This window comes from Mirounga leonina, unplaced genomic scaffold (genome assembly GCF_011800145.1).
Source record: "Mirounga leonina isolate KUSES-001 unplaced genomic scaffold, KU_Mleo_1.0 Mir_168, whole genome shotgun sequence".
Classification (NCBI taxonomy): Eukaryota; Metazoa; Chordata; class Mammalia; order Carnivora; family Phocidae; genus Mirounga; species Mirounga leonina.
This window is the reverse complement of record NW_023270426.1, coordinates 21938737-21961048: the sequence shown is the minus strand read 5'-3', so window position 1 is coordinate 21961048 and position 22312 is coordinate 21938737. Positions and strand designations below refer to the sequence as shown.

The 22312-nt window shown below is 40.9% G+C and overlaps 2 protein-coding genes across 6 annotated transcripts in view; both read left to right on the top strand.

Moving 5' to 3' along the window:
• Positions 1 to 22312, top strand: part of KLHL3 (kelch like family member 3) — a 279538-nt gene that overhangs the window by 131095 nt on the left and 126131 nt on the right. The window lies entirely within an intron of this gene.
• On the top strand, positions 971 to 6215 carry HNRNPA0 (heterogeneous nuclear ribonucleoprotein A0). Its single transcript, XM_035014203.1, has one exon. The coding sequence runs from the start codon at positions 1803 to 1805 to the stop codon at positions 2730 to 2732; it is 930 nt and encodes a 309-aa protein (XP_034870094.1). The 5' UTR covers positions 971 to 1802; the 3' UTR covers positions 2733 to 6215.

Here is a 22312-nt window from a genome sequence, read left to right as displayed (position 1 = left end):
TTCCATAATGTCCAAGACTCTAAACCTATCTTACCCATTACTGTTTTCTATCAAAAACCTCTTGCTCCAAACTAGTCTACTTACTACTGTTCCTTGAACCTTATGTGGTTTTTTTGTTTCCTCTCTATTTTGCTCATGTGAAGTCGCTTTAGAAATTTTATGTAGCTTTTGAATCTGAGATTGAGTGCATGTTCCATCTCTTTCACCACTCAATGCTGAGTACTCCAGGATGCAGTGAGCAATGAGGAATACCACATCTTCAGGATTTACCATGTCCCACTCCTTGTATCTTGCTTGGCACACAAAGGTTCCGTAAGTGGAAGCCGTTAGAACTTGCTTGCATTTGCACCTGAGTGAGGGTCGGTAAGGCACTTACCGGGGGTGCGTGGTATTTATGTATAATGTCTTTGTGTTTAACTCCTTGGGCCCCGGTTTGTTATAAAATGCTTTAAAAAAGCTAACGTGTTGGGAAAGAAGCAACGCATAGGTAACGTAAACCTATAAAATGATGTGTTCCCTTTAGTAAAATGAAAATGCCAGCTGTCGGAGTGCGGAAGGGAGGCTGAGAGGGGCGTCGCGAGGGCTTCACAGATGGCCGCAGGGGGGCGGCGGGTCTCGCGCCACGCCTCGGTCGGGAATCGGAAGCGCTTGTGGCGCACCGCCGCCCTTCACCGGGCCTCCGGCTCGCTTTTGCGCAGGGCCACGTGCCAGTGTTTTAGTTTAAGCGCGCGTCGGGCCCCCGTAAACGGTAGCTGCCTTTCCCGACCAGGCCTCTACCCTCCATCTTTGGGCGGGCGGGGGGCGGAGAGGACGCCAGGTGTAGCGGCCCGGCCGAACTGCGGCGGGTAAATCCAGGCCCCCAACCCCAACAGTCAAGTTTTCAAAAAGCCCGCGCGTGGCGCCCCAGGCCATATCCGTTGGGAACGGCCCCCTGCGCGCCCCCGCTCACTCCCCCCTACCCCCAAGCTCAGGGCGGGGGGGAAGGCGTCGGGGCGGCAGGCAGGTTCTCAGGTTCCGCACACAGGGGGCGCCGGGGCCAGCGCGCACCGGGGAGCGCGCCCGTCCAGCGGCGGCCGAAAACGGAAGTGGGCACGAGCGGATCGCAGTGATTGGCTGAACCCACATGTCTCTCAAGGGGCTGGCGCGAACGCCACTGCGGAGTTGGGCGAGGGGATACGGCAAGGGGAGGGGGCAGAACACTGGGAACAGCCGCGGGGCTGGGAGGAAATGAATTGCGGAGGTGCGCGGAGAGCAGGGAGAGTCCCTGGTCAGGGAACACGGGGGAGCCAGGGTGTGAAAGCGTGGCTGTAGAGGCGGTGGCGGGAGCAACGCAGGCCGAGGGCTTGAATCGACCGCGGAGGGCGGGGAGTCTGTGACCGAGAGCGGCGCTGCGGCGCTGCGGCGCGGTAGGCGGGACTAGGGAGAGCGACGCGGGGATTGGCGGGCAGCTCTGGGCTGCCGTACGTCGGCGGTGACGCACGCCTCGGGGCGGGTGCGCGCGCGTTCAGCGGCCTCTTTGTGTGGTGCCCAGATAGGGGAGCGGAGGTGGCGGTGGCGGTAGCGGCGGCTTTGGTTGTCTTCCAGTCTCCTCGGCTCGCCCTCTAGCCGGCACCTCTCCCCTTCCCTCCCCCTTCCTCTTTTCCTCCTTCCCTCCCCTTCCCTTCCTCCCTTCCCCGTCGGTGACCGGCGGTGGCGGCTCCAGCAACGGCTGGGCCCAAGCTGTGAAGAGGCCTTAGCCAACGATAACGGCGACGGCGAAACCTCGGAGCTCGCAGGGCGGGGGGAAGGCCCGGGCCGTGGAGATGGAGAATTCCCAGTTGTGTAAGCTGTTCATCGGCGGCCTCAATGTGCAGACGAGTGAGTCGGGCCTGCGCGGCCACTTTGAGGCCTTTGGGACTCTGACGGACTGCGTGGTGGTGGTGAACCCCCAGACCAAACGCTCCCGTTGTTTTGGCTTCGTGACCTACTCCAATGTGGAGGAGGCCGATGCCGCCATGGCCGCTTCGCCCCACGCCGTGGACGGCAACACGGTGGAGCTGAAGCGGGCGGTGTCCCGGGAGGATTCGGCGCGGCCCGGTGCCCACGCCAAGGTTAAGAAGCTCTTTGTCGGGGGCCTTAAGGGAGACGTGGCCGAGGGCGACCTGATCGAGCATTTCTCGCAGTTCGGCACAGTGGAAAAGGCCGAGATTATTGCCGACAAGCAGTCGGGCAAGAAGCGTGGCTTCGGCTTCGTGTATTTTCAGAATCACGACGCGGCCGACAAGGCCGCGGTTGTCAAGTTCCATCCGATCCAGGGCCATCGCGTGGAAGTGAAGAAGGCCGTCCCCAAGGAGGATATCCACTCCGGCGGGGGCGGAGGCGGTTCCCGGTCGTCCCGAGGCGGCCGAGGCGGCCGGGGTCGCGGCGGCGGTCGAGACCAGAACGGCCTTTCGAAGGGCGGCGGCGGCGGTTATAACAGCTACGGTGGTTACGGCGGCGGCGGTGGCGGCGGCGGCGGCGGCGGCTACAATGCCTACGGAGGCGGCGGCGGCGGTTCGTCCTACGGTGGAAGCGACTACGGTAACGGCTTCGGCGGCTTCGGCAGCTACAGCCAGCACCAGTCCTCGTATGGGCCCATGAAGGGCGGCGGCGGCGGCGGTGGCGGTGGCAGCAGCTGGGGCGGTCGTAGTAACAGTGGACCTTACAGAGGCGGCTATGGCGGTGGAGGTGGTTATGGAGGCAGCTCCTTCTAAGAAAAAATCTAAAAATGCCTGGGAGTGGCTATAGGGGTAGCTCTTTTCAACAACCCAGCGAGGGTCAACTCCTGAGTTCCTTCCTCTCCCACCGCCTTCCCCGTTTTTCCCTTGGGGGAGCCGCTTCTAAGGCTGCTTATCCTTGGGGGTGTTGCCCTGTTTGCCTGCCACCTCTCTTGTCTCTCCCTCTGAAGATGGACTCGGCCCCACATACACATTTTTGTGTTACAGTCATTGATGGACTCTATTTTTTTATTATTACTTGGACCTTGGTCGTTTTTATACTAGCAAAATGTCTTGTTTTAATTTGTGTTTTTTGGGGGGGAGGGAGTGAACTTGCTGATTCTGTAGCAAAACCTGGGCGGGGGTTGGGGTGGGGGGTAGTTTACTTTGTTGTAAGGACTTGATATCTGGCTACAGCGTTTTCTATGAAATCTACTTGGATTCCATGCCTGAAATTTGAAAGCATATGTACAAAAATCATTTTTACGTTTTATTTTTAATAAATCATTGTGTTTGACCGTATATGTCTAACATTTTTTTTCTAGGATCCATTCCGTACCGTTTTAAGGGATATTAGTTAAAAATTTTTCGTGTTAATTCTTAATTCTTGATGTGTACTTAGAGAAACTTTTAAAAGGTCCTTTGGTGGGTTTTTTGTTTTTTTTTTTTCTGTTGCCCTTCTAGTGACGTGTTGAATTTTATCCCTTACAGGCAAAACTTTTGAAGTGGTGGATGTAGCTTTTTAAAATCTTTAAAGTTTCTGTGCATCCATCTCTTGTACTAAGCGATTTGCTTATCATCTTGACATGGTTGGTCACTTCTTTCTATGAGAATTTACTTCAAAGTATGTACTGTGTAGTCCGAAAAGAAATAGTTTGTGTTAAGCATGTGTTTTCATTCATATAAACTGTTTAAAAATTTTCAGATGGCCTAGTTTCATCCCTCTTACTGGTTTGTCTGTAATGAATGGTTACTAATAAGGGTTATATTTTACTCTTAAACTAAATGCATTTTTGTATTTTCAGAGCAGGTTTAAACGTTTTTTCCTATAGCTGAACTGTTGTCCTCTTGGAATTCCTTCCCCCAACCTTTGTAGCACCATCTACTGGCAGAATGGCAGTATATCTGCAAAGCAATTTGTTTAAAAAACTTGTTTAGGATAATTGCATCAGATTTAGAAGTTTTGCCATCAAAAACCTGTGCAGACTTTGGTTACACATTTACTTGTGACTAAGATGGGCTTTACGGGAATGTAGTTAACAGTCCCTATCACAATTGCCCTTTCTAGAGGAGATTTGAAAATGTAAACTGCTATGCATAGCTTGGGCAATGGCCCCAAATTGCTATGACAGCTAATGAACCAGCTACGTGTACTGGTATCTTAGGTGCAAGTTGTAAAGCAAAATATTTGTGTATTCTGCTTGGTTAACAAATGTATATTTGTAGCCCTTTCATGCAGTAGAATTCAAGTTGTTGTTTATAAAAAAACAAAACAAAACAATGATATAGGAGAAAATTGCCTTCCTGGATAGAAATATAGAATAGCAACGTTTATGGATATCACAAATAAAGAATTCAATTCTTTACATGATTGAGTGAGAGTATGTATAACCTGGTGGGTGGGTTCAGAGTACCTATAAAATAGTACACTTGATTTAATGTTATGATAAAATTTTTAACTTGAATATTGCATTTAAAAGCCCATATGTATAGTAAGAAGCTTTCTGAAGGGGAGGTTAATGGGCTTTATAAAGTAAAAGACTAATTTAGCATTGACTCTCTTAGTTCTTATTACTGTATATTTCTTAATATCTAATTCTTGCCAAATTTTTTTATCTTAATTGCTAGGGGTTTTCATTTCGAGAGATAAGAAAAAAGGTCAAGATTTTGAGGCAAGATTATGGCTGCTCAGTAGTCACTTTGACAAAAAATAGCTGATGTTTGGTACAGATAACTTGAGTATACCTTTATGACAAATGGGTTAGATGCTTTTGCACGAGTAAATATAGTCAGATCTTTTGCTCTAAAATGGTTCTGCAGTTTCCTTAAATTTATTTTTCATTTTTAGTGAAACATAATACTACATGTGGGCTTCTTCATTTGGTAGTTTAGTCCGTTTTTTGAGTGCCTCTAAGATACAGCTTAAAGTTTTCATTATAATTATTACTCCGCTTGCCTTTTACTCAGCTTTAGCGGGAAGATCCAATTCTGGGTCAGTTGGACTAGTCCCCTTTTTGGAGGGTTTCCAAAGTCTGATAAGGTTATTGTTCTTTTGTATTCCCAACATAGTGACTTCTAACAAGTAAAATGAATGATGTAAAAGGATTACCTGTTAATTAGAAAAGCAACTCAAGGTGCTGTTCATGGTATTAACACCTCATTGTTGTGTATTTACCTTTATAGATTTCTGTAATCTGGACTGCTATTTAGTGAAGGCAAAAGCATAGTGGTATTCAGTCTTTCTGGAATTCTTCTTGTCAATTTTTATAGAAGCATTTTTGACATAGCAAGTATTTTTTCTTTTGGGGGGCCACCAGGTGTATTTTTTAAGTCCTTTCACCTATGAGAACTATCTGAACCTTATTACTTAATATTTAAGAATTCAGGAGAGGAGGTGGTACAGAATCTAGTCAGAACTGAATACAATTTTTGTGCCATGCTCGAATCTAATTTTAAAGATTATAAAAATAAAAATGAACCTATTTTTTGTCTCCCTCTTGTGAAGAACTTTTACATTTACAGGATTTTTAGTATAAATTCAGTGGTAATTATTAGGTGAACATGCTTTGAAAGATTTATGTAATAAAGATTGATGGTAGTTTTAAATCTTAAGCTCGCAAATGCTTAATGTTTATAGGGATAACTACAGAATGATACACTGATTGTTTCTTCCTATAATTTAGTGATTTTCAACATAATTTCTTACTTAAATCTGCTTCACGATAAATTTTTGCATTTAAGCAAGGTTAAAGGGTTTGAGGATACTTGAAAATTTGGTGTTTATGATTATTCCCCTCAAGACCAGAAGTGACAGCATCTTAATTGGTAGGCTTTCTTTACTTTTAAGTGCTTGCTTTTATCAAATTTGAGAATTGGTGTTTTATGTTAAATTTTGTATGCCGGTATCTTTGCTGACTGAAAGTGGACTTTTGGATGTTGGATTGATTTGAGCAAAACTGCAACTAGACAGTATATGGATTTTACCTAGAAAGATAACATTTGATAAGTCTCTCCTATTTTAACCACCACGAGTGTAAGATTTTGATTATTGGGAAAAATTTCTTCTATTCTGTTTCAGAAGGCCCTATTTTGTTTCCATCTAAAACAGGGCAACAGAAATTGCCTCCAAACCAGAGTAGGACAGTGCTTTATTCTTAATGTCTCTTTGCAGGTTACTTTGATGTGCCTTTGTTTCATGCTTTCTATTAAAAGTGAAAATACATTGTAAGATTTTTTTCAATAAAGAATCCCTTGAAAGAATAGGTAAAGCCTAAGAAACATACTTTCTGCAATATGTTATTTAAAAAATTGTTATGTTGCATAACATTTGGATTGTCACAGAAAATAGCATTATTACTAGGAAATAGAAAATACAGAAATCTTGCTGAATCTTGGGGCTGGTGTATTTTAAAAATAAATTTACTAGTGTTAAATAACTGGTTATAAGTCAAACTAAATGAAAAGTGAGTGAGTATTCTACCAATATGACCAAATCCTCTTCTCAAGGATAATCATTAATAAGTTTATATTCAGCTAGCTCTTTTTTGTATGCACTTAAATTAATTTTTTAAAATAGGATTATATAGTTTTGCGTATTTTATGTATATCAATAATATTCTCATATATAAAGACAAATAGACCTTCCTCTTTCTATTGTCTATACAGTTGACCCTTGAACAAAATGGGGGTTGGGCCATTGACACCCCCCCCCCCCATGCAGTTTAAAATCTATAAGTTTTGACTCTCCCAAAACCTAACTATTAATATCCTGTCAGCTGGCTGTCTTAGCTATAACCTAGTCAATTAGCACATATTTTGTATATTATATCATATATTGTATTCCTATAATGTAAGCTAGAGAGAAGAAAATTAAACTCACAAGGAAGAGAAAATGACATTTACAGTACTGTATTTAATGAAAAAGATCGCCAGGTGGACCTGTATAGTTCAAAGCTGTGTTGTTCAAGGGCCAACCATAAATGTTCCATAGTTTAGTTGTCCTATAACTTAAAACTCCTTTTGACAGATTGAGGTTTTTTCTCTTGATCTGATGAATAATGCAGTGATTATTATCCTTGCAGATAAGTTCTTGCTGATCACATGTGTACTTAGTTGATTAGATGGTTAACTCAGAGTTAAATGTGCTAGACAGAAAGCAGCAGTTTTGTGATTTCGTAAGTATTTTTCAGTTCTTCGTATACATACAGAGAAAGGTACATACTCACACTTGCAGTTTTTTTAAAGCCTTAGGGTAAATTCAGTGAAAACATTTTAGAGAAAATTTTCAAAGCTGGATTATACATGATAGAACAGTTCAATGGCCTTATTTCAGGAACATATTGCTGTCCTCCCCTTTTGTTTTCTCCAGTGGTTTTTATTGCAGCCGTATTTGACAGTTTTTCCATATGATGGCTACATACTATCACTTAAGACATTTCATTACTGTCTGAAATAAAGGTACCACTGATTGTGTTTTCTGTGTGCCTTGTGCTAGGTACTCTGCATCATTTATTGTAGTCCTCAGAATAACTCTATGAGGAGATCCTATTGTCTGTGTGTTGTGTATTAGCTACAGGCTACCTAATTTAATTTGCTGAAGATCATGGAACTATTGAGAACAAGAAATAGGAATCTTTTTGCTTATTTTTAAAAAGCATTGTAAAGGTAAAAAAAATTGCTCCTGTTGTCTCCCAGTGTCCAGAGATAACCTTTGTTAACAGTTTGTCTACTTCTAGATCTTTTTCTTTGCATGGCAAGATAGATACATACGCATATATATGAATTTTAACATCAAAGACATTCCTCTGTATTGATACATATATCTTATATGACTATATGGTGTACTATAGTATGGACGCACATAATTTATTGATTAGCGTATTTCCAGTTTTTCTTCTGTTTTTAATTTAAAACTTTTTTGCAGGCTTTGTGTTGCCATTTGCAACATATAAAAGAGGGAAAAAAGTACAGGACCCTGGCTGGAAGCTATTTATACTAGTATACAGATAGTTATCTGACAAATCTGCTAGAGCCCTACAAGGATTTTTTTGATATTTAGTCATTTTTCCTCCCAGCTTTGTGTTTCAGTTTATGAGAGTTGATTAAAAAATATGTAATGTATCTACATTAAAAATAAGCCTTTATATTCTAAAGGGACTATACAGTGAAGGTGGGGAATTTATAGCAATAGACAATTTTTTGTTCTTTTCTAGTTTATTCTACCTAAAACTTGTACCATCATATTTCAGGTGTGTGTGAATAGAGGTTTTTCACTGCAGAAATTGTTTTTAGTTGAATTAAGCGACTTGCTAAGTACTTCCTCAAGAAGCTCTTGAGAAAGAGAAAATAACAGACTGGAAAGGGTATGCTGGGAGAGGTTTACTCTGGATCAGAGGTGGGCAATACCTACCCAAAATCTAAATTTCCAATTGAAACATGAATTCAGATCTTACTATTTAACCTTGGTAAGTCAACTTATTTTTCCTGGACTACTTTTTCCCGTGATGTGAAGACTAATTGCTTAGATCCTTTCCAATTTGATATTGTTAGTTTTTAGTCCTATTTGGTAATTAATTCAGTAACGGCCTTTGAGAGGAACCCTGGCACTAGTTTATAATTCATTAAACAATTTATTGAGCATGACTTAGCTAAATAATACATAAGGATGAGCCCTTGCTCACAAGATACCCACAGTTTAGTTTGGGTGGTGGGAATTTAAGCAATTCTGATAGAGTGTGGGCATTTTAGTCAGACATATATATGAGCAGTGAGTGTGACTTTATGTGTGGGTCAAGGGAAACATTAGAGAAGAGACATTGGCACTAGTCTTGACGTTTAGAATAGGTGGATGAGGTGGCCAGAGGCCATTCCACAGCTTTTTTTTTTTTTTTTTAAGATTTTTATTTATTTGAGATAGAGTGAGAGCATAAGCAGGGCAGAGGGGCAGAGGGAGAGGGAGAAGCAGGGTCCCTGCTGAGCAGGGCGCCTGCCATGGGGCTTGATCCCAGGACTCCGGGATCATGACCTGAGCCGAAGGCAAACGCTTAACTGACAGCCACCCAGGTGCCCCCTATTCCACAGCTTATACCAAAATGCAGAGCCTAATGTATTGGGCTCTTTACATTTTTTCTTGCATTACTAGACTGCAATGTAGACCTTAAAAGCACATCATCCATTTTAATTTTTTGCATTATTTTAAGATTCAGGATTTTTGCTAAGTATTGATAGCAAAATCAGCAGAACTTATTCAATGATAGAAATACAAAACAGGTGAAGTATTAAGTGGGAAATGATGATCCTATATATTAATGAATCTGTCCATAAAGAGTGTAATTCACCTCACTGCATTTTCATCTTATAAATATATTTTGATTTATTAGCTGATTTTAAAATATAATTTTGTTAGAAAATGACTTCTACAGTGATTAAGTCAGTTTGTGATACAAAATTTGCCATAATTGAAAGGTTATATGTTCTCTACATTTCATTTTAAAAATAAAGTTAACATTTGTATAATTTGGGGGGAGGCAGTATTTGAAAAATAAGTGGGCATTAATTATTAGCCTCAAATTGAATTTGACTTTAGCACTTCATGAATGTTCTTGATGTTTAAATTTAGTCTTTTGCTAATTATAATGTGTGGAATTATTTTAGTTGGGAAATAGAATTTATTACTCATTTCAAAGAGAGGCACACAAATGGTTTGAGAACATTAGTCTTTGACACTGGAACTTGCTTTTTGGGTGAACTTCACATTCTCCCTAAATGAGAATTTAAATGCTACTAGATAAAATGTTTCTCATAAAAAGCATATATATTTGAAAGCTGCTTTTGAAAAAAGAATCCCAGAGTAAGAAGGGCAATTGAGTCTCATGTACTTACTTTTCCCACCTACTTTTTTGCTTGCACTTGGAGCTAGATGAGTTGAATATTCACCGAGGAAAAGGATTAATGAAAATACCTTCCTAGGTAGGCATTCTTTTCTTATCTGTTCGCCTCCTCTTCCCAGGCAGATTCTCTTAGGCTCCTTTGATTATTTTACTACCACTTTGGTTTGCTAAAAATAAAATAATATTCCCCCAAAAAACCTACCTGAAATAGGTTCGTGTCATCATCTTTAAAATTCTCTGGTGTGAACTAAAATTCTTTGATGTGTACCATTTAAATGACATGCTTATTTCCCAGTGTTTACCATTTTCATCAGGTATTGATCACCTTTGTGCAAAAGACCTCTAGAATCTGGAGAAAGATAGCAGTGAGACAAACATGGTTCCTGTCTTCAAATAACTTGCATTCTGATTGAAATTCCTTTTCTTTTGAAATGATGGATCCTTTCCTTTTCAGCATCACGGCACCATCTCTGATTGTTAACACCATACAAACAGTTTGGAGTTCGGCTCATTGTTATTTAGTGTACATTCTCTGATTATATTAAGGCTTCACTCCTTCACTGGTTTCTTGTTTGGATACCATATGAAAGGTGCATTTTTTTTGATGCTTATGTTGCAAATAAAATTTGCCTCAGGGTAATCATCTGATTTAATATTTCATAGTCCTTACGGACATACATTTTGGCATCAAATAGTCTAGATTTTATTCCTGACCCTGTCACTTTCTAGTTCTGTGACACTGAACAAGTTGAACTGAACCTCAGTTTCCTTGTCTTTAAAAAGGAGAGACTATTAGTAATACCTGTCTCACAGGTTGTTGAACAGATTGAGTGAAAAATGAATTTAAAGGACTTAAACTATATTCTCTGGTACATAGTAATGTTAAAATTATGACCTCTGATAAAGAGGCGTGACTGCCTAGTAAAAGGTGTACCTTTATTTCACCTCCAACGCCCAACCACGTGGTATTTGCACAGTTAGGTGAATGAATAACTGTCTTGAAAAGGGTAGTGACATATGTGTATATAGTCTGTAGAGCAATCTTAGTACTGAGGTTTTTTTTTAAAGATTTTATTTACTTACTTGTCAGAGAGAGAGAGAGCACAAGTAGGAGGAGCACAAGTAGGAGGAACAGCAGAGGGAGAGGGGAGAGCAGGGAGAGCAGGGAGCCCCAGGACCCTGGGATCATGACCTGAGCTGAAGACAGAGGCTTAATTGACTGAGCCACCCAGGTGTCCCCTGATACTGGTTTTAAACTAGGCTTTGCCCTTGTTGGGTGAGCTTGGATATGGGAACCTCCTAAACTTCTGCTTTTAACTGTAGTAGGAGAGGTATGAACCATGTTAGCTGTCGGTAAGGGTTTTAAGTATTTGTTGCTATGAGGGAGGTATAAATAATGTGATTGTTGAGGAGAAATATCTTTGATGTTGGAAGAAAGATCAAGGAAAGCATTGTGGAGGATACAGCATTTGACCTAAAAAAAATTGGCCACGTAGAGAAGAATGGGGAGAAAAAGATAATTTCAGGTAGAGGGACAAATTGGCAGAGACATGCAGCCTATGTGCTAAACATTGTACAAGTTACATTTACACATGTTCTGACTGGATCCATTCACTAACCCTCTGCTTCACAGATTGATGGCTGAAGCTTGTCTCAGAACGGTTCAGTAACTTTTCCAAGGTCCCCAGCTGTTTGAGCTGGGAGTTGAATCCAAGTCTGACCGATTCCAGTGGTCATACTCTTCCCACTAAACTTGATTTGCTTCCAAATACAGGTGGCTAATTTGTACTAAGGGTAAAGGGGATTTGTGGGAAATAAATTGGGAGAAGTTGGAACCACATTACTGAGGTCTTTGAGTAGTATGCTAAGGAGTTTGGGCCTTATCTGGCAGGCAGTGGAAATCACTAAAGGCTATTGAGCAACAATAGTGGTAGTGAGACTGTTAATTTAGGAAGATTAACTCAGTAGCGCAGAGTAGAATAGATGGCAGTTCAGTGATAACTCAGGTGACAAGGTTGTTAAGACAGCTCATGTTAACCAGGTAGGAAAATGAGCATGAACAAGGAGGTAGCGCTGGAAATAGGGAATATGAGGGAAGTTGAAAAAGTCTAATTGTCAAATGACTGGGTATGTGGGAGGAATAGTTGCATCAGAATTACTGTGTGACTAGGAGGATGGTGATACACCTGGGAATGGAAAGAAGAGATTTAGATTTAGGTTTGGAACATAGTGAGTTGAAGACGCTGGTAAGCACAGTGATGTATTGTGTCTTTTGAGGATAGCTTTACAAAATGATTACTGGGCTGGGTATTCTCTTTTTGCACCTCCTGGCCCACTCTCCACTTTTTTCTTTCTTGTGTTCTTGGGAGCTTGATTTTTTTTTTTTTTTTTAAGATTGTATTTATTTATTTGAGAGAGCGAGAGCCAGAGCCAGAGCGAGGTGAAGGGTAGAGGGAGAAGCAGACTCCCCGCTAAGCAGGGAGCCTGATGCAGGGCTGGATCCTGGGACTCCAGGATCATGAGCTGAGCCCTTGAAGGCAGATGCTTAACCGACTGAGCCACCCAGGTGCCCTGGGAGCTTGATTCTTAAAGAACTGCATATTTCTTTGGCTTCTCTTTTGGGTTTAGGCAGTAGGAGAAACCGGCAAGAGATCTTAAGGGTGAGAGAAAGGCGAGGTGCATGTATTTGTACCTCCTGTTCCCCAAATGCACATACTCAGCAAACAGGTTTTCAGTGGCCACAACTTTGTTCCAATGGCCCTCTCTTACAGTTCTAGGTCTTTTCTGGTTTCTGGTAACCACTCCCTCCTATAGCTACTTCAGACTTGCTATTGCTGGCCCCAAGATGTTTGTCAGACACTATTGATTTTCCTGTGCCTAAACCCCTGTAAACAACTCCTTTTATTAGCACTTCAATAACTCTGAGTGTGCCTTCTTTTATCTCTTCAGTGAAAAATTTTAAATCCCTTCCACATTTTCTAATGACTTGATATCCCAGGCACCATCACCCTTGGAGAAGACGTAGCTATTTGTACTAAGTTACTTTCCTGTCATGAGTTCTCTCACATTGTTTGAAATTTAGTGTCTCCCTATTTCTTACTATGTTAGGTTAAATTTATGACTCTTTTGCCTGATGATTCAGCTGAAAGTAGAGTAGTGAACAAGAGACAAAAATCGCTGCCCTCAGTAGAGCTTATATTTTAGTGGAGAGAAACAATGAAACAATCAATTATATGGTGTGTTGGAAGATGATGAGTGAGTGGTATGGAAAAATTACATTAGGGAGTAGGGAGTGCTGGGATGCCTGGGTGGCTCAGTCAGTTAAGTGTCTGCCTTCGGCTCAGGTCATGATCCCAGGGTTCTGGGATGAGTCCCGTGTTGGGCTCCCTGCTCAGCGGGGAGCCTGCTTCTCTCTCTGCCAGCCACTCCCTCTGCTTGTACTTGCTCTCTCTCTCTCTCTGACAAATAGATAAAAATCTTAAAAAAAAAAAATAAAAAGAGTAGGGAGTGCTGTAAGGCAGGATGTTTGTGAAGAGAGTGTATTTTAAAATAGGGTGGTTTAGGTGGGTCTCTCGAGAAAGTGACATTTGAGGGAAGACTTGAAGGAAATGGGTGCGTGAGCAGTGTAGATACATAGGGGAAGAGCATTCCAGGTAGAAGATTAGGAAAGCAGAAGCTCTGGGGTGGGACTGCCTGACGTTTTTGAGGAAAAGTAAGTTGGTCATGGTGGCTGGAGATGCAAGAGGAGCAAAGGAGTGGCTGATGAGATCAGCCGGGCCAGACCATGGAGGCACTTACAAGCTGTTGTAAGGATTTTGGCTTTTACTGCATGAATGGTGAACCATTTCAGGGTTTTGAAGAGAGGAATGTCATGATTTGCCTTGAATTATAAAAGAGTCTTTGCTTTCCATCTTTTAGAACAGAATTCCTATTCCTTTGGTGTAGTTGGTTTCAATGAGGGTTAATGAGGAAAGCAATGAGAGCAACTTGGGAAGGTGTAAAAGACCCACAAGCTCTTTAATTCTGTGTGTGTGTGTGTGTGTGTATACCTACATACATATATACATATGAGAGAGAGATTGATTCTTTTTGGCTGAAATGAATCTTAATTGCTGGTGGGCTGTCTTTAGAGGGGCTGCCTGCAAGATTGGCCCTTTTTGGGACACTTGGATTTAGGGAGTGTTCTTAACTGATAAGGGTGGTTCACTCTGTCTAGACTGTGCAAGCAATCTGATTTATGTTAAACACCTTTTTTCTTTCTGGGAGTCTGGAATTTTGATAAGTGGTCGGTAGTGGGTACCTATAAAACATTGAGTAATGAGTCCTTGGGCAGAGATATCACAGAGGAGAGAGCATGGTAGGGACCAAGCATAAAGAAGCTTGTACATGGATTCCTCCAGACTCTACCTGTGTCTTTTTTTCGGTATGATTGGACTGCATATCCTTAACTGCATGGCTCTTAAACTCTAGTTGTGAGTACAACACTTAGTGTTGAGTTGAGTTCTGTGATTTCTTCTAGCTAGTCTCTCAATGTTGGGTTGGTCTTGGCAACACCAGTTACAGCCAACTTTTTTTTTTTTTTAATGTAACCAATTTAAGTGGAAAACATCAGTTTGTGGGTAGAAGGTGCAGTTTTGGTAAACCTATCGCATTGGTCAGCCAGCTCTATGTTAAGTGGAAGTTAACTCTTCTGGGAAGTTTCTACTTTGTTCATTTCTTTTCTCTAAAAGCTCTAGGTCTTTTCATTATTGCGTCTTCTAGCAGTTTTGAGCAGGTTCTGGCAGTATTGAGCCTGGGGAGACTCCCTGCCATCATGTAAATCCTTTGTAAGCAAGTTTATAAAAAGGACTGCCTTATATTGGTCTTTAAAATGATCTAAGTGAAAGAAATTGTTGACATAGGTGCCATAAATAATTCCTTAGGGAGAAAAGAAGTATAACTATTAGAAGCAATAGCATCCCATGACAGATGTAGTTATGTCAGTATGTTAGAAGGATCACGTTTTGTTTGCTTGTAAAGTCTCTGCAGTGAAATGTGTAGCAAGCTGGTCTGATTTAACGACTTCATATCACTCCCTTGGGAAGGAAGTTATTCTGTCCTGATCTTGTAATAAGAAGATTTTGATACAGAGAAGATGAGATTTGGGTCACAGAAGGGAGATGGTGGCAAAAATGCCCATGTGATATCTCTCTTCTCAATCTCTACTTTCTTTCTGACTTCAGAGTCACAGCTGGTTGCCGTTAAATCTCTGGATCCATATAGCTATGAGCTTGAAAGCTTTTATTTTCAATTGGCAAAACTGTTTGTTTGCCACCTTCCAGTTGATTTTAACCACAGTTTTGGACTTTCATAGTTGAAATTGCAAGACAGTAACTTATCCATAGGCTGGGAAAGATGATGAATGAGGAAGGCAAATATGGATGTATTTAGTAAGAACCATGAAATTATTCATATCCTTTGGCTCTAGTACTCTAATACTAGGAATTTAACCTAAGAAAAAAATGAAAACAGTTTTTGCACGAAGATGGTTATTATAACATTGTCTATAGCAAGAGATTAAAAACTAAAAATGTTAAACATTAGGGAAATGTTTACTAAATAGTGCTGTGTGAAAGCTGAAATGTTAAAAACCTGGTGTCCATCAACAGGTGAATGGATAAACAAAATGTGTATACATACGATGGAATATTATTTAGCTATAAAAAGGAATGAAATTCTGATACATATTACAACATGGGTGAACCTTGAAAACATTATGCTAAATGAAATAAGCCAGACACAGAAGGACAACTGTATGATTGCACTTCTATGAGGTCTCTAGAATAGGCAAATTCATAGAGACAGAAAGTAAGATGGAGATTACCAGGGACTTGGGTGAGGAGGGAATGGAGAGTTACTGTTTAATGGAGTTTCTTTGGAAATGATGAAAAAGTTCTGGAGATGGATAGTGGTGATGGTTGCACAACTTTGTGAATGTACTTAATGCCACTGAACTGTGCACTTATAATTGGTTAAAATGGTAAGTTTTATATGTATTCCACTACAATAAAAAATTATAACAAAAATATGTTGTAACATGTATTATTTAATATGGTATAATATGTAAGTATATTAAAGTAGGATTAAACCAACCTTTTATTTTTTAAATTTTAAATGAAGTCATGAGAAACTGAAATTATCTAGTTGCAACTATTTACATTTATGAATACCTTTTTTAAAGCTCCACAGAATTACTTACTCAATGTGCCACTTTATTTCTATTCCTTTTGCCCTCCCCACTCCCCCAAACTGAAAGTTGTGTTCTCCTCCACTGAGTTCCCATAGTTCCTTTTCTGCACCTCTCTGGGGTTTTTTTTTTTTTTTTTTTTTTTACCACTATTTATATGTGTCCGTGTGTAATTTCCCCAACCAGCTTGTAAGCTCTTTGGCATTCTGTTCATGTAGGATTTGTGTTGTAGCTCCCTGGTAAACCCATTGCATAGACAAAGTAAGATAGTCAGTGTGACTGAATTGTAGGAATGCAGTTGTAGAGAGTAGCCAGAATATTTGAACATACTTGCTCATGAGTTTTACATTATGTTAAGCGTGTGCCTGCCTCCATTCTCTGTATCTGCTAGGTGTGCAGACCTGACCTCATTCACATACACGTCACTATATTCTTGATTTTGGTGCTATGTCTTACCTGAATTTTACCTTTTCATGTAGAAAAGCCCAGTTTTCTTTGTACCCAAGAAGGAAAGAACCAGAAAAGTGAAACAGGAGCAGCAGTTAGAGGGCCGTGCAGTAAATTTAAAGTTACAACCAACTATGAAAAAGACCGAATGTTCTGTGAAGGAGCATATTCTTCACTCCCGCCCCTTTTTAAGCCATTCGGGGTAGTAATTAGGTCTTGCTTTTGTTATGAAGAGAAGTACGTATTTACCAGCAGAGGGCACCAGTTGCAGATTCACGACTGGAGAGAGGAAGGAATTTTTAGAAGATCCTGAAAAGATGAGTATTTGCAATGTACTTACCTGTGTGAAGCACCCTGCTTGCTGCTATAGTTGGTCTGGTTTTTCTTGGAAAAACCAGGTTTTTGGGGTCCGGTGGTGTGCCTCTAGCTTTCCCCAAGACCAGTGTTTGGTTAAGCCTGATTAGTAAGCTAAGGGACCAGAGGAGTCTAGAGTGAAGGACTTTATAATAGTAGGTGTTTGGAAGCATTGGATACCAGCCTGTATTAATATCTTTAGGGGGTTCAAATGCTGTTGTTCCCCATCTCCAGGTGAGGTGGAAGGCAGGCATTAGGCCAGGCATTTGAGAATCTGGTTCCACATTCCACTTAGCTTCCTACTTGCCTGGGTGATCTTGAGCCAGTTGCTTTCTTTCTCTCAGCCTCAGTTGGCTTATCTCTAAAATGGAGGTAGTTCCTGCTGTGTACAGTAGTTAGTAGTGGGATTTGAGGTCAGGCAGACCTGGGTTCGAACCTGTGGGGCCATGGTCAAGGGTCATTTAACTCTCAGACCCTTTGTTTCCTCACTTGTATGTATGTATGTATGTATGTTCGTTCTGGTGGAGCTTATATTTATGATTACTTTTAAAAATAACTTTTTTTAGGGCGCCTGGGTGGCTCAGTTGGTTAAGCGACTGCCTTTGGCTCGGGTCATGATCCTGGAGTCCCGGGATGGAGTCCCGCATCGGGCTCCCTGCTCAGCAGGGGGTCTGCTTCTCCCTCTGCCCTCTTCCCTCTCGTGCTCTCTGTCTCTCATTCTCTCTCTCTCAAATAAATAAATAAAATTAAAAAAAAAAACAAAACTTTTTTTATACCTATTAATCCCTTCACCCATTTCTCTTTCCCCCAACTCCTGCTTCTGGCAACGACCAATCTGTTCTCTGTATTTATGAGCTTGCTTGCTTGTTTTATTTTTAGATTCCATATGTAAGGGAGATCATACGGTATCTGTCTTTCTCCATCTGATTTATTTCACTTGTCACAGTGCCCTTGAGGTCCACCCATGTTGTCACAAATGGCAAGATCTCAATTTTTTATGGCTGAATAGTATTTCATTATATATATACATACACGAGAATTTCTTCATGCATTCATCCATTGATGGACACTTAGGTTGTTTCCGTACCTTGGCTATTGTAAATAATGGTGCATTGAACATGGGGGTACAGATACGTAGATATCTTTTTGAGTTAGTGTTTTTATTTTCTTCAGAAGTGTAATTGGTGGACATATGGTAGTTCCATTTTTGATTTTTTGAGGAGCATCCATACTGTTTGCCATGGTGTCTATACCAATTTATATTCCCACCAACAGTAAATACGGGTTCCTTTTTTTCCATATTCTCACCAACCGTTGTTATTTCTTGTCTTTTTGATACTTGCCATCCTAACAGGTGTGAGGTGATATCTCATTGTGATTTTGATTTGCATTTCCCTGATGATGAGTGATTTTGAGCATATTTTCATGTACCTTTTGGCCTTTTGTATGCCTTCCTTAGAAAAATCCTTTTCACATCCTCTATCCATTTTTAAATTGGATTGTTAGGGGCACCTGGGTGGCTCAGTCGTTAAGCACCTGCCTTCAGCTCAGGTCATGATCCCGGGGTCCTGGGATCGAGCCCCGATCGGGCTCCCTGCTCAGAGGGAAGCCTGCTTCTCCCTCTCCCACTCCTCCTGCTTGTGTTCCCTTTCTCGGTTTGTCTCTGTCAAATAAATAAATAAAATCTTAAAAAAAATAAATTGGATTGTTAGTTTATTTGCCATTGAGTTCTATGAATTCTTCATTATTTTGGGTATTAGCCCCTTATCAGATGATCTGAAAATATTTTCTCCCATTCAGTAGGTTGCCTTTTTATTTTGTCGACTGTTTCCTTTGCTGTGCAGAAGCATTTTAGTATGGTATAGTCACATTTATTTTTGCTTTAGGTGTCAGATTTTTTAAAGATTTAATTAATTAATTAATTAATTTTAAAGGGAGAGAGAGAGTGTGAGTGAGAGTGCAGGCAGGGGCAGAGAGGGAGAGAGAGTATCCCAAGTGACTCCACGCCAAGCATGGAGCCTGAGGAGGGCTCGATCCCTTGATCCCTCAAGCATGACCTGAGCCGAAATCAAGAGTTGGATGTTCAACCAGCTGAGCCATCCAGGTGCCCCTTTGGTGTCAGATTTTAAAAAAATCATTGCCAAGACTTATATCAAGGAGCTTACTGATCATTTTGTCTTCCAGGAGTTTTATGATTTCAGGTCTTACAGTCAAGTTTTTAATCCATTTTGAGTTGATTTTTTGTGGATGGTGTCAGATACTGGTCTAGTTTCATTCTTTTGCATGTGGTTGTCCCGTTTTCTCAACACTGTTTATCAAGGGACTGTCCTTTTCCCACTCTATATTCTTGACTCTGTTGTAAGTTAATTGACCGTATATACATGGGCTTATTTCTAGGCCCTCTATTCTGTTCTCTTGGTTTATATGTCTGTTTTTAATGCCAGTACCATATTGTTTTAATTACTAAAGCTTTTATAATATAGTTAGAAATCAGGGAGCATGATGCTTCCAGCTTTGTTCTGTCTCAAGATTACTTTCCTTATTTGGGGTATTTTGTAAGTTCCACACACAATTTAGGATCATTTGTTCTATTTCTTTGAAAAATGCCATTGGGATTTTCATAGGTATTGCATTGAATCTGTAGATTGCTTCAGGTAGTATGGACATTTTAATGATAGTGGTTCTTCAAATCCGTGAGCCTGGAATATCTTTCCATTTGGTTGTATTTTTTAAAATTGCTTTTGTTAATATCTTACGGTTTTCAGTATATAGGCCTTTCACCTCCTTGGTTTAATTTATTCCCAGGTTATTTCTTTTTGGATGCAGTTGTAAATGGGATAGTTGTTTTTATTTCTCTTTCTGATAGTTCATTATTAGTATATAGAAATGCAATAGATTTTTGTATATTGATTTTCTCTTCCTGCAACTTTATTGAATTTGTTTATTGTAACAGAGGGAGGAACTCTTCCAAACTTATTTTATGAGGGCAGAATTACCCTGATACTAAAACCAGACAAGGATGCCACAAGAAAATTAGAGGCCAGTATCCCTGATGAACATAGATGCAAAAATACTGAACAAAATATTAGAAAACCGAAGTCAACAATACATTAAAAGGATCATACATTGTGATCAAGTGGGATTTATTCCAGGGTTGCAGGCATAGTTCAACATCTGCAAATCAGTCAGTGTGATACCCCACATCATCAAAATGAAGGATAAAAATTATATGATCATTTCAATAGATGCAGAAAAAACATTTGCCAAAATTCAACGTCCATTTATAATAAAAACTCCACAAATTATATATATAGAAGAAATATACCTAAACATGATAAAGGCCATAAATGCCAAGCCTACAACTAACATCATACTCCATGGTGAAAAGCTGAAAACTTTTCCTTTAAGATCAGGAACAAGACAAGGATGTCCACTCTCACCACTTTTATTCAACATAGTACTAGAAGTCCTAGTCACAGCACTCAGACAAGAAAAAGAAATAAAAGGGATTGAAATTGGAAAGGAAGAAGTAAAACTCACTATTTGCAGATGAGATGGTATTATATGTAGAAAACTCTAAAGTCTCCATCAAAAAACTGAATTAATAAATTCAGTAAAGTTGCAAGGTATGAAATCCATCTACAAAAGCCTGTTGTGTTTCTGTACACCTCACATTTAAAACAGGGATAATGGTTCATTCTCACAGGTTTGCTGTGATGATTAAACGAGAAGGGTACCTATAAAGCCTTGAGTACAGAGTCTGGTCCAGAGTAAATTGTCCAGGGTTGGAAGCTGCTATTACTTTTCAGGGCATGTAATCTTAAGTCAAAGGTGTTGAGGGACATGAAGCACATTGTAAGCTTTAAAGTGAGACACAAGTGCCATGTGATTATATTCTTGGAACTCTTCAGGACATGGGTTCTTCTACCTTCATTCAGAGAAGGAGTCCTGAGGGAAGCCAGGTATTCCTTGGGATAAGGTGCTGTTCTGTTTACCTCTTTTGACCTTTTTAGTCTTCAAGTTCCTTTTCAGTTTCTGCCTGGCTTCCTGGGGGCAGTGAGAGCAGCTCAAGGGGGAATCTACTCCTCAGGTGGTCCAGAATCTCAGGGGAAGTTCTGGTGATACAGGTGTGGATGGGCCTTAATTTAGCTCTGGTTTTGCTTAGCTCTTGGTGGCCTGTTGGTAGTAGGGATCATTGGAGATGTGGACCTGGCTCCAGGGGAGGCCTGGGTCCATGTTTCTGGCACAAGGTACCTTGGCAGACTTTCTTCTTGACCTCAGAGCCAAAGACTCATAGAGCTGTAGTTTGGTAATGTCAGCATAGGCCAAGAAATGAACCACCACTAATGGTTCCTGGGTGCTCATTGCAGGCAGGGCCGTCTGGTGAGTGCTCTATATACTTTCTTACTGAGACCTCAGGACCCTCAGGGGTCGGTACTATTATTGTCTTCTTTTCGCACTTGAGGAAATTGAGACTTAAAAAGTAGTTGGGCGTGGGGCGCCTGGGTGGCTCAGTCGTTGAGCGTCTGCCTTCGGCTCGGGTCATGATCCCAGGGTCCTGGGATCAAGTCCCACATCGGGCTCCCTGCTCGTCGGGAAGCCTACTTCTCCCTCTCCCACTCCCCCTGCTTGTGTTCCTGCTCTCACTATCTCTCTCTCTCTGTCAAATAAATAAATAAAATCTTTAAAAAAAAAAAAAGGTAGTTTGCCAAGGGTCATGTTTCTGGTAAGTACATTTGGATCCTGGTCTTTCTCATTCTGATGGTTTGAGCTCTTTTCGTTGTTCTAAGTGCATGAGAGTCACCTGTGAAGTTCATTGAAATTCCTGTAGGTTTGAGGTTTTTTGTTTTCCGTAGTCTGTTTCCCCTGATTTATTGAGGTACAATTGACATAAGATAAAATTCACCCATTTTAAGTGTTTGGTTTGATGAAACAGTAGTTGTATACAGTCACCTAAGTATCACTGTGCTCAAGATGTGGAACATTTCCGTAACCCTGAGAAGTTTCACTGTCCCTTTTGACCCCATGATGTGTACAGTTTTAACCATCTAGGCAGATGGTTCTAACACGCGGGGAGGCGTGGGACCACTGTACTGGGTTATGGTGCGTGCAAATGTGAGAAACTGAATGCCTGGAGAAGGAGGGTAAAAGCGACAAAAGAAAAAAGATACTTAAAAGAATGGATGGCTTATCAAAAAGAATGGAATCTTGCCATTTGCAGTGACGTGGATGGAACTAGAGGGTATTATGGTAAGCGAGATAAGTCAGAGAAATACAATTATCATATGATCTCACTCGTATGTGGAGTTTAAGAAAGAAGGCAGAGGATCATAGGGGAAGAGAGGAAAAAATAAAACAGGACGAAATCAGCGAGGGAGACTCTTAATCACAGGAAACAAACTGAGGGTTGCTGGAGGGAAGGTGGGTGGGGATGGGGTAAC

Excerpts from the sequence above, each read along its gene's own strand:
- HNRNPA0 (XM_035014203.1), top strand. The coding sequence starts at position 1,803 with ATGGAGAATTCCCAGTTGTGTAAGCTGTTCATCGGCGGCCTCAATGTG.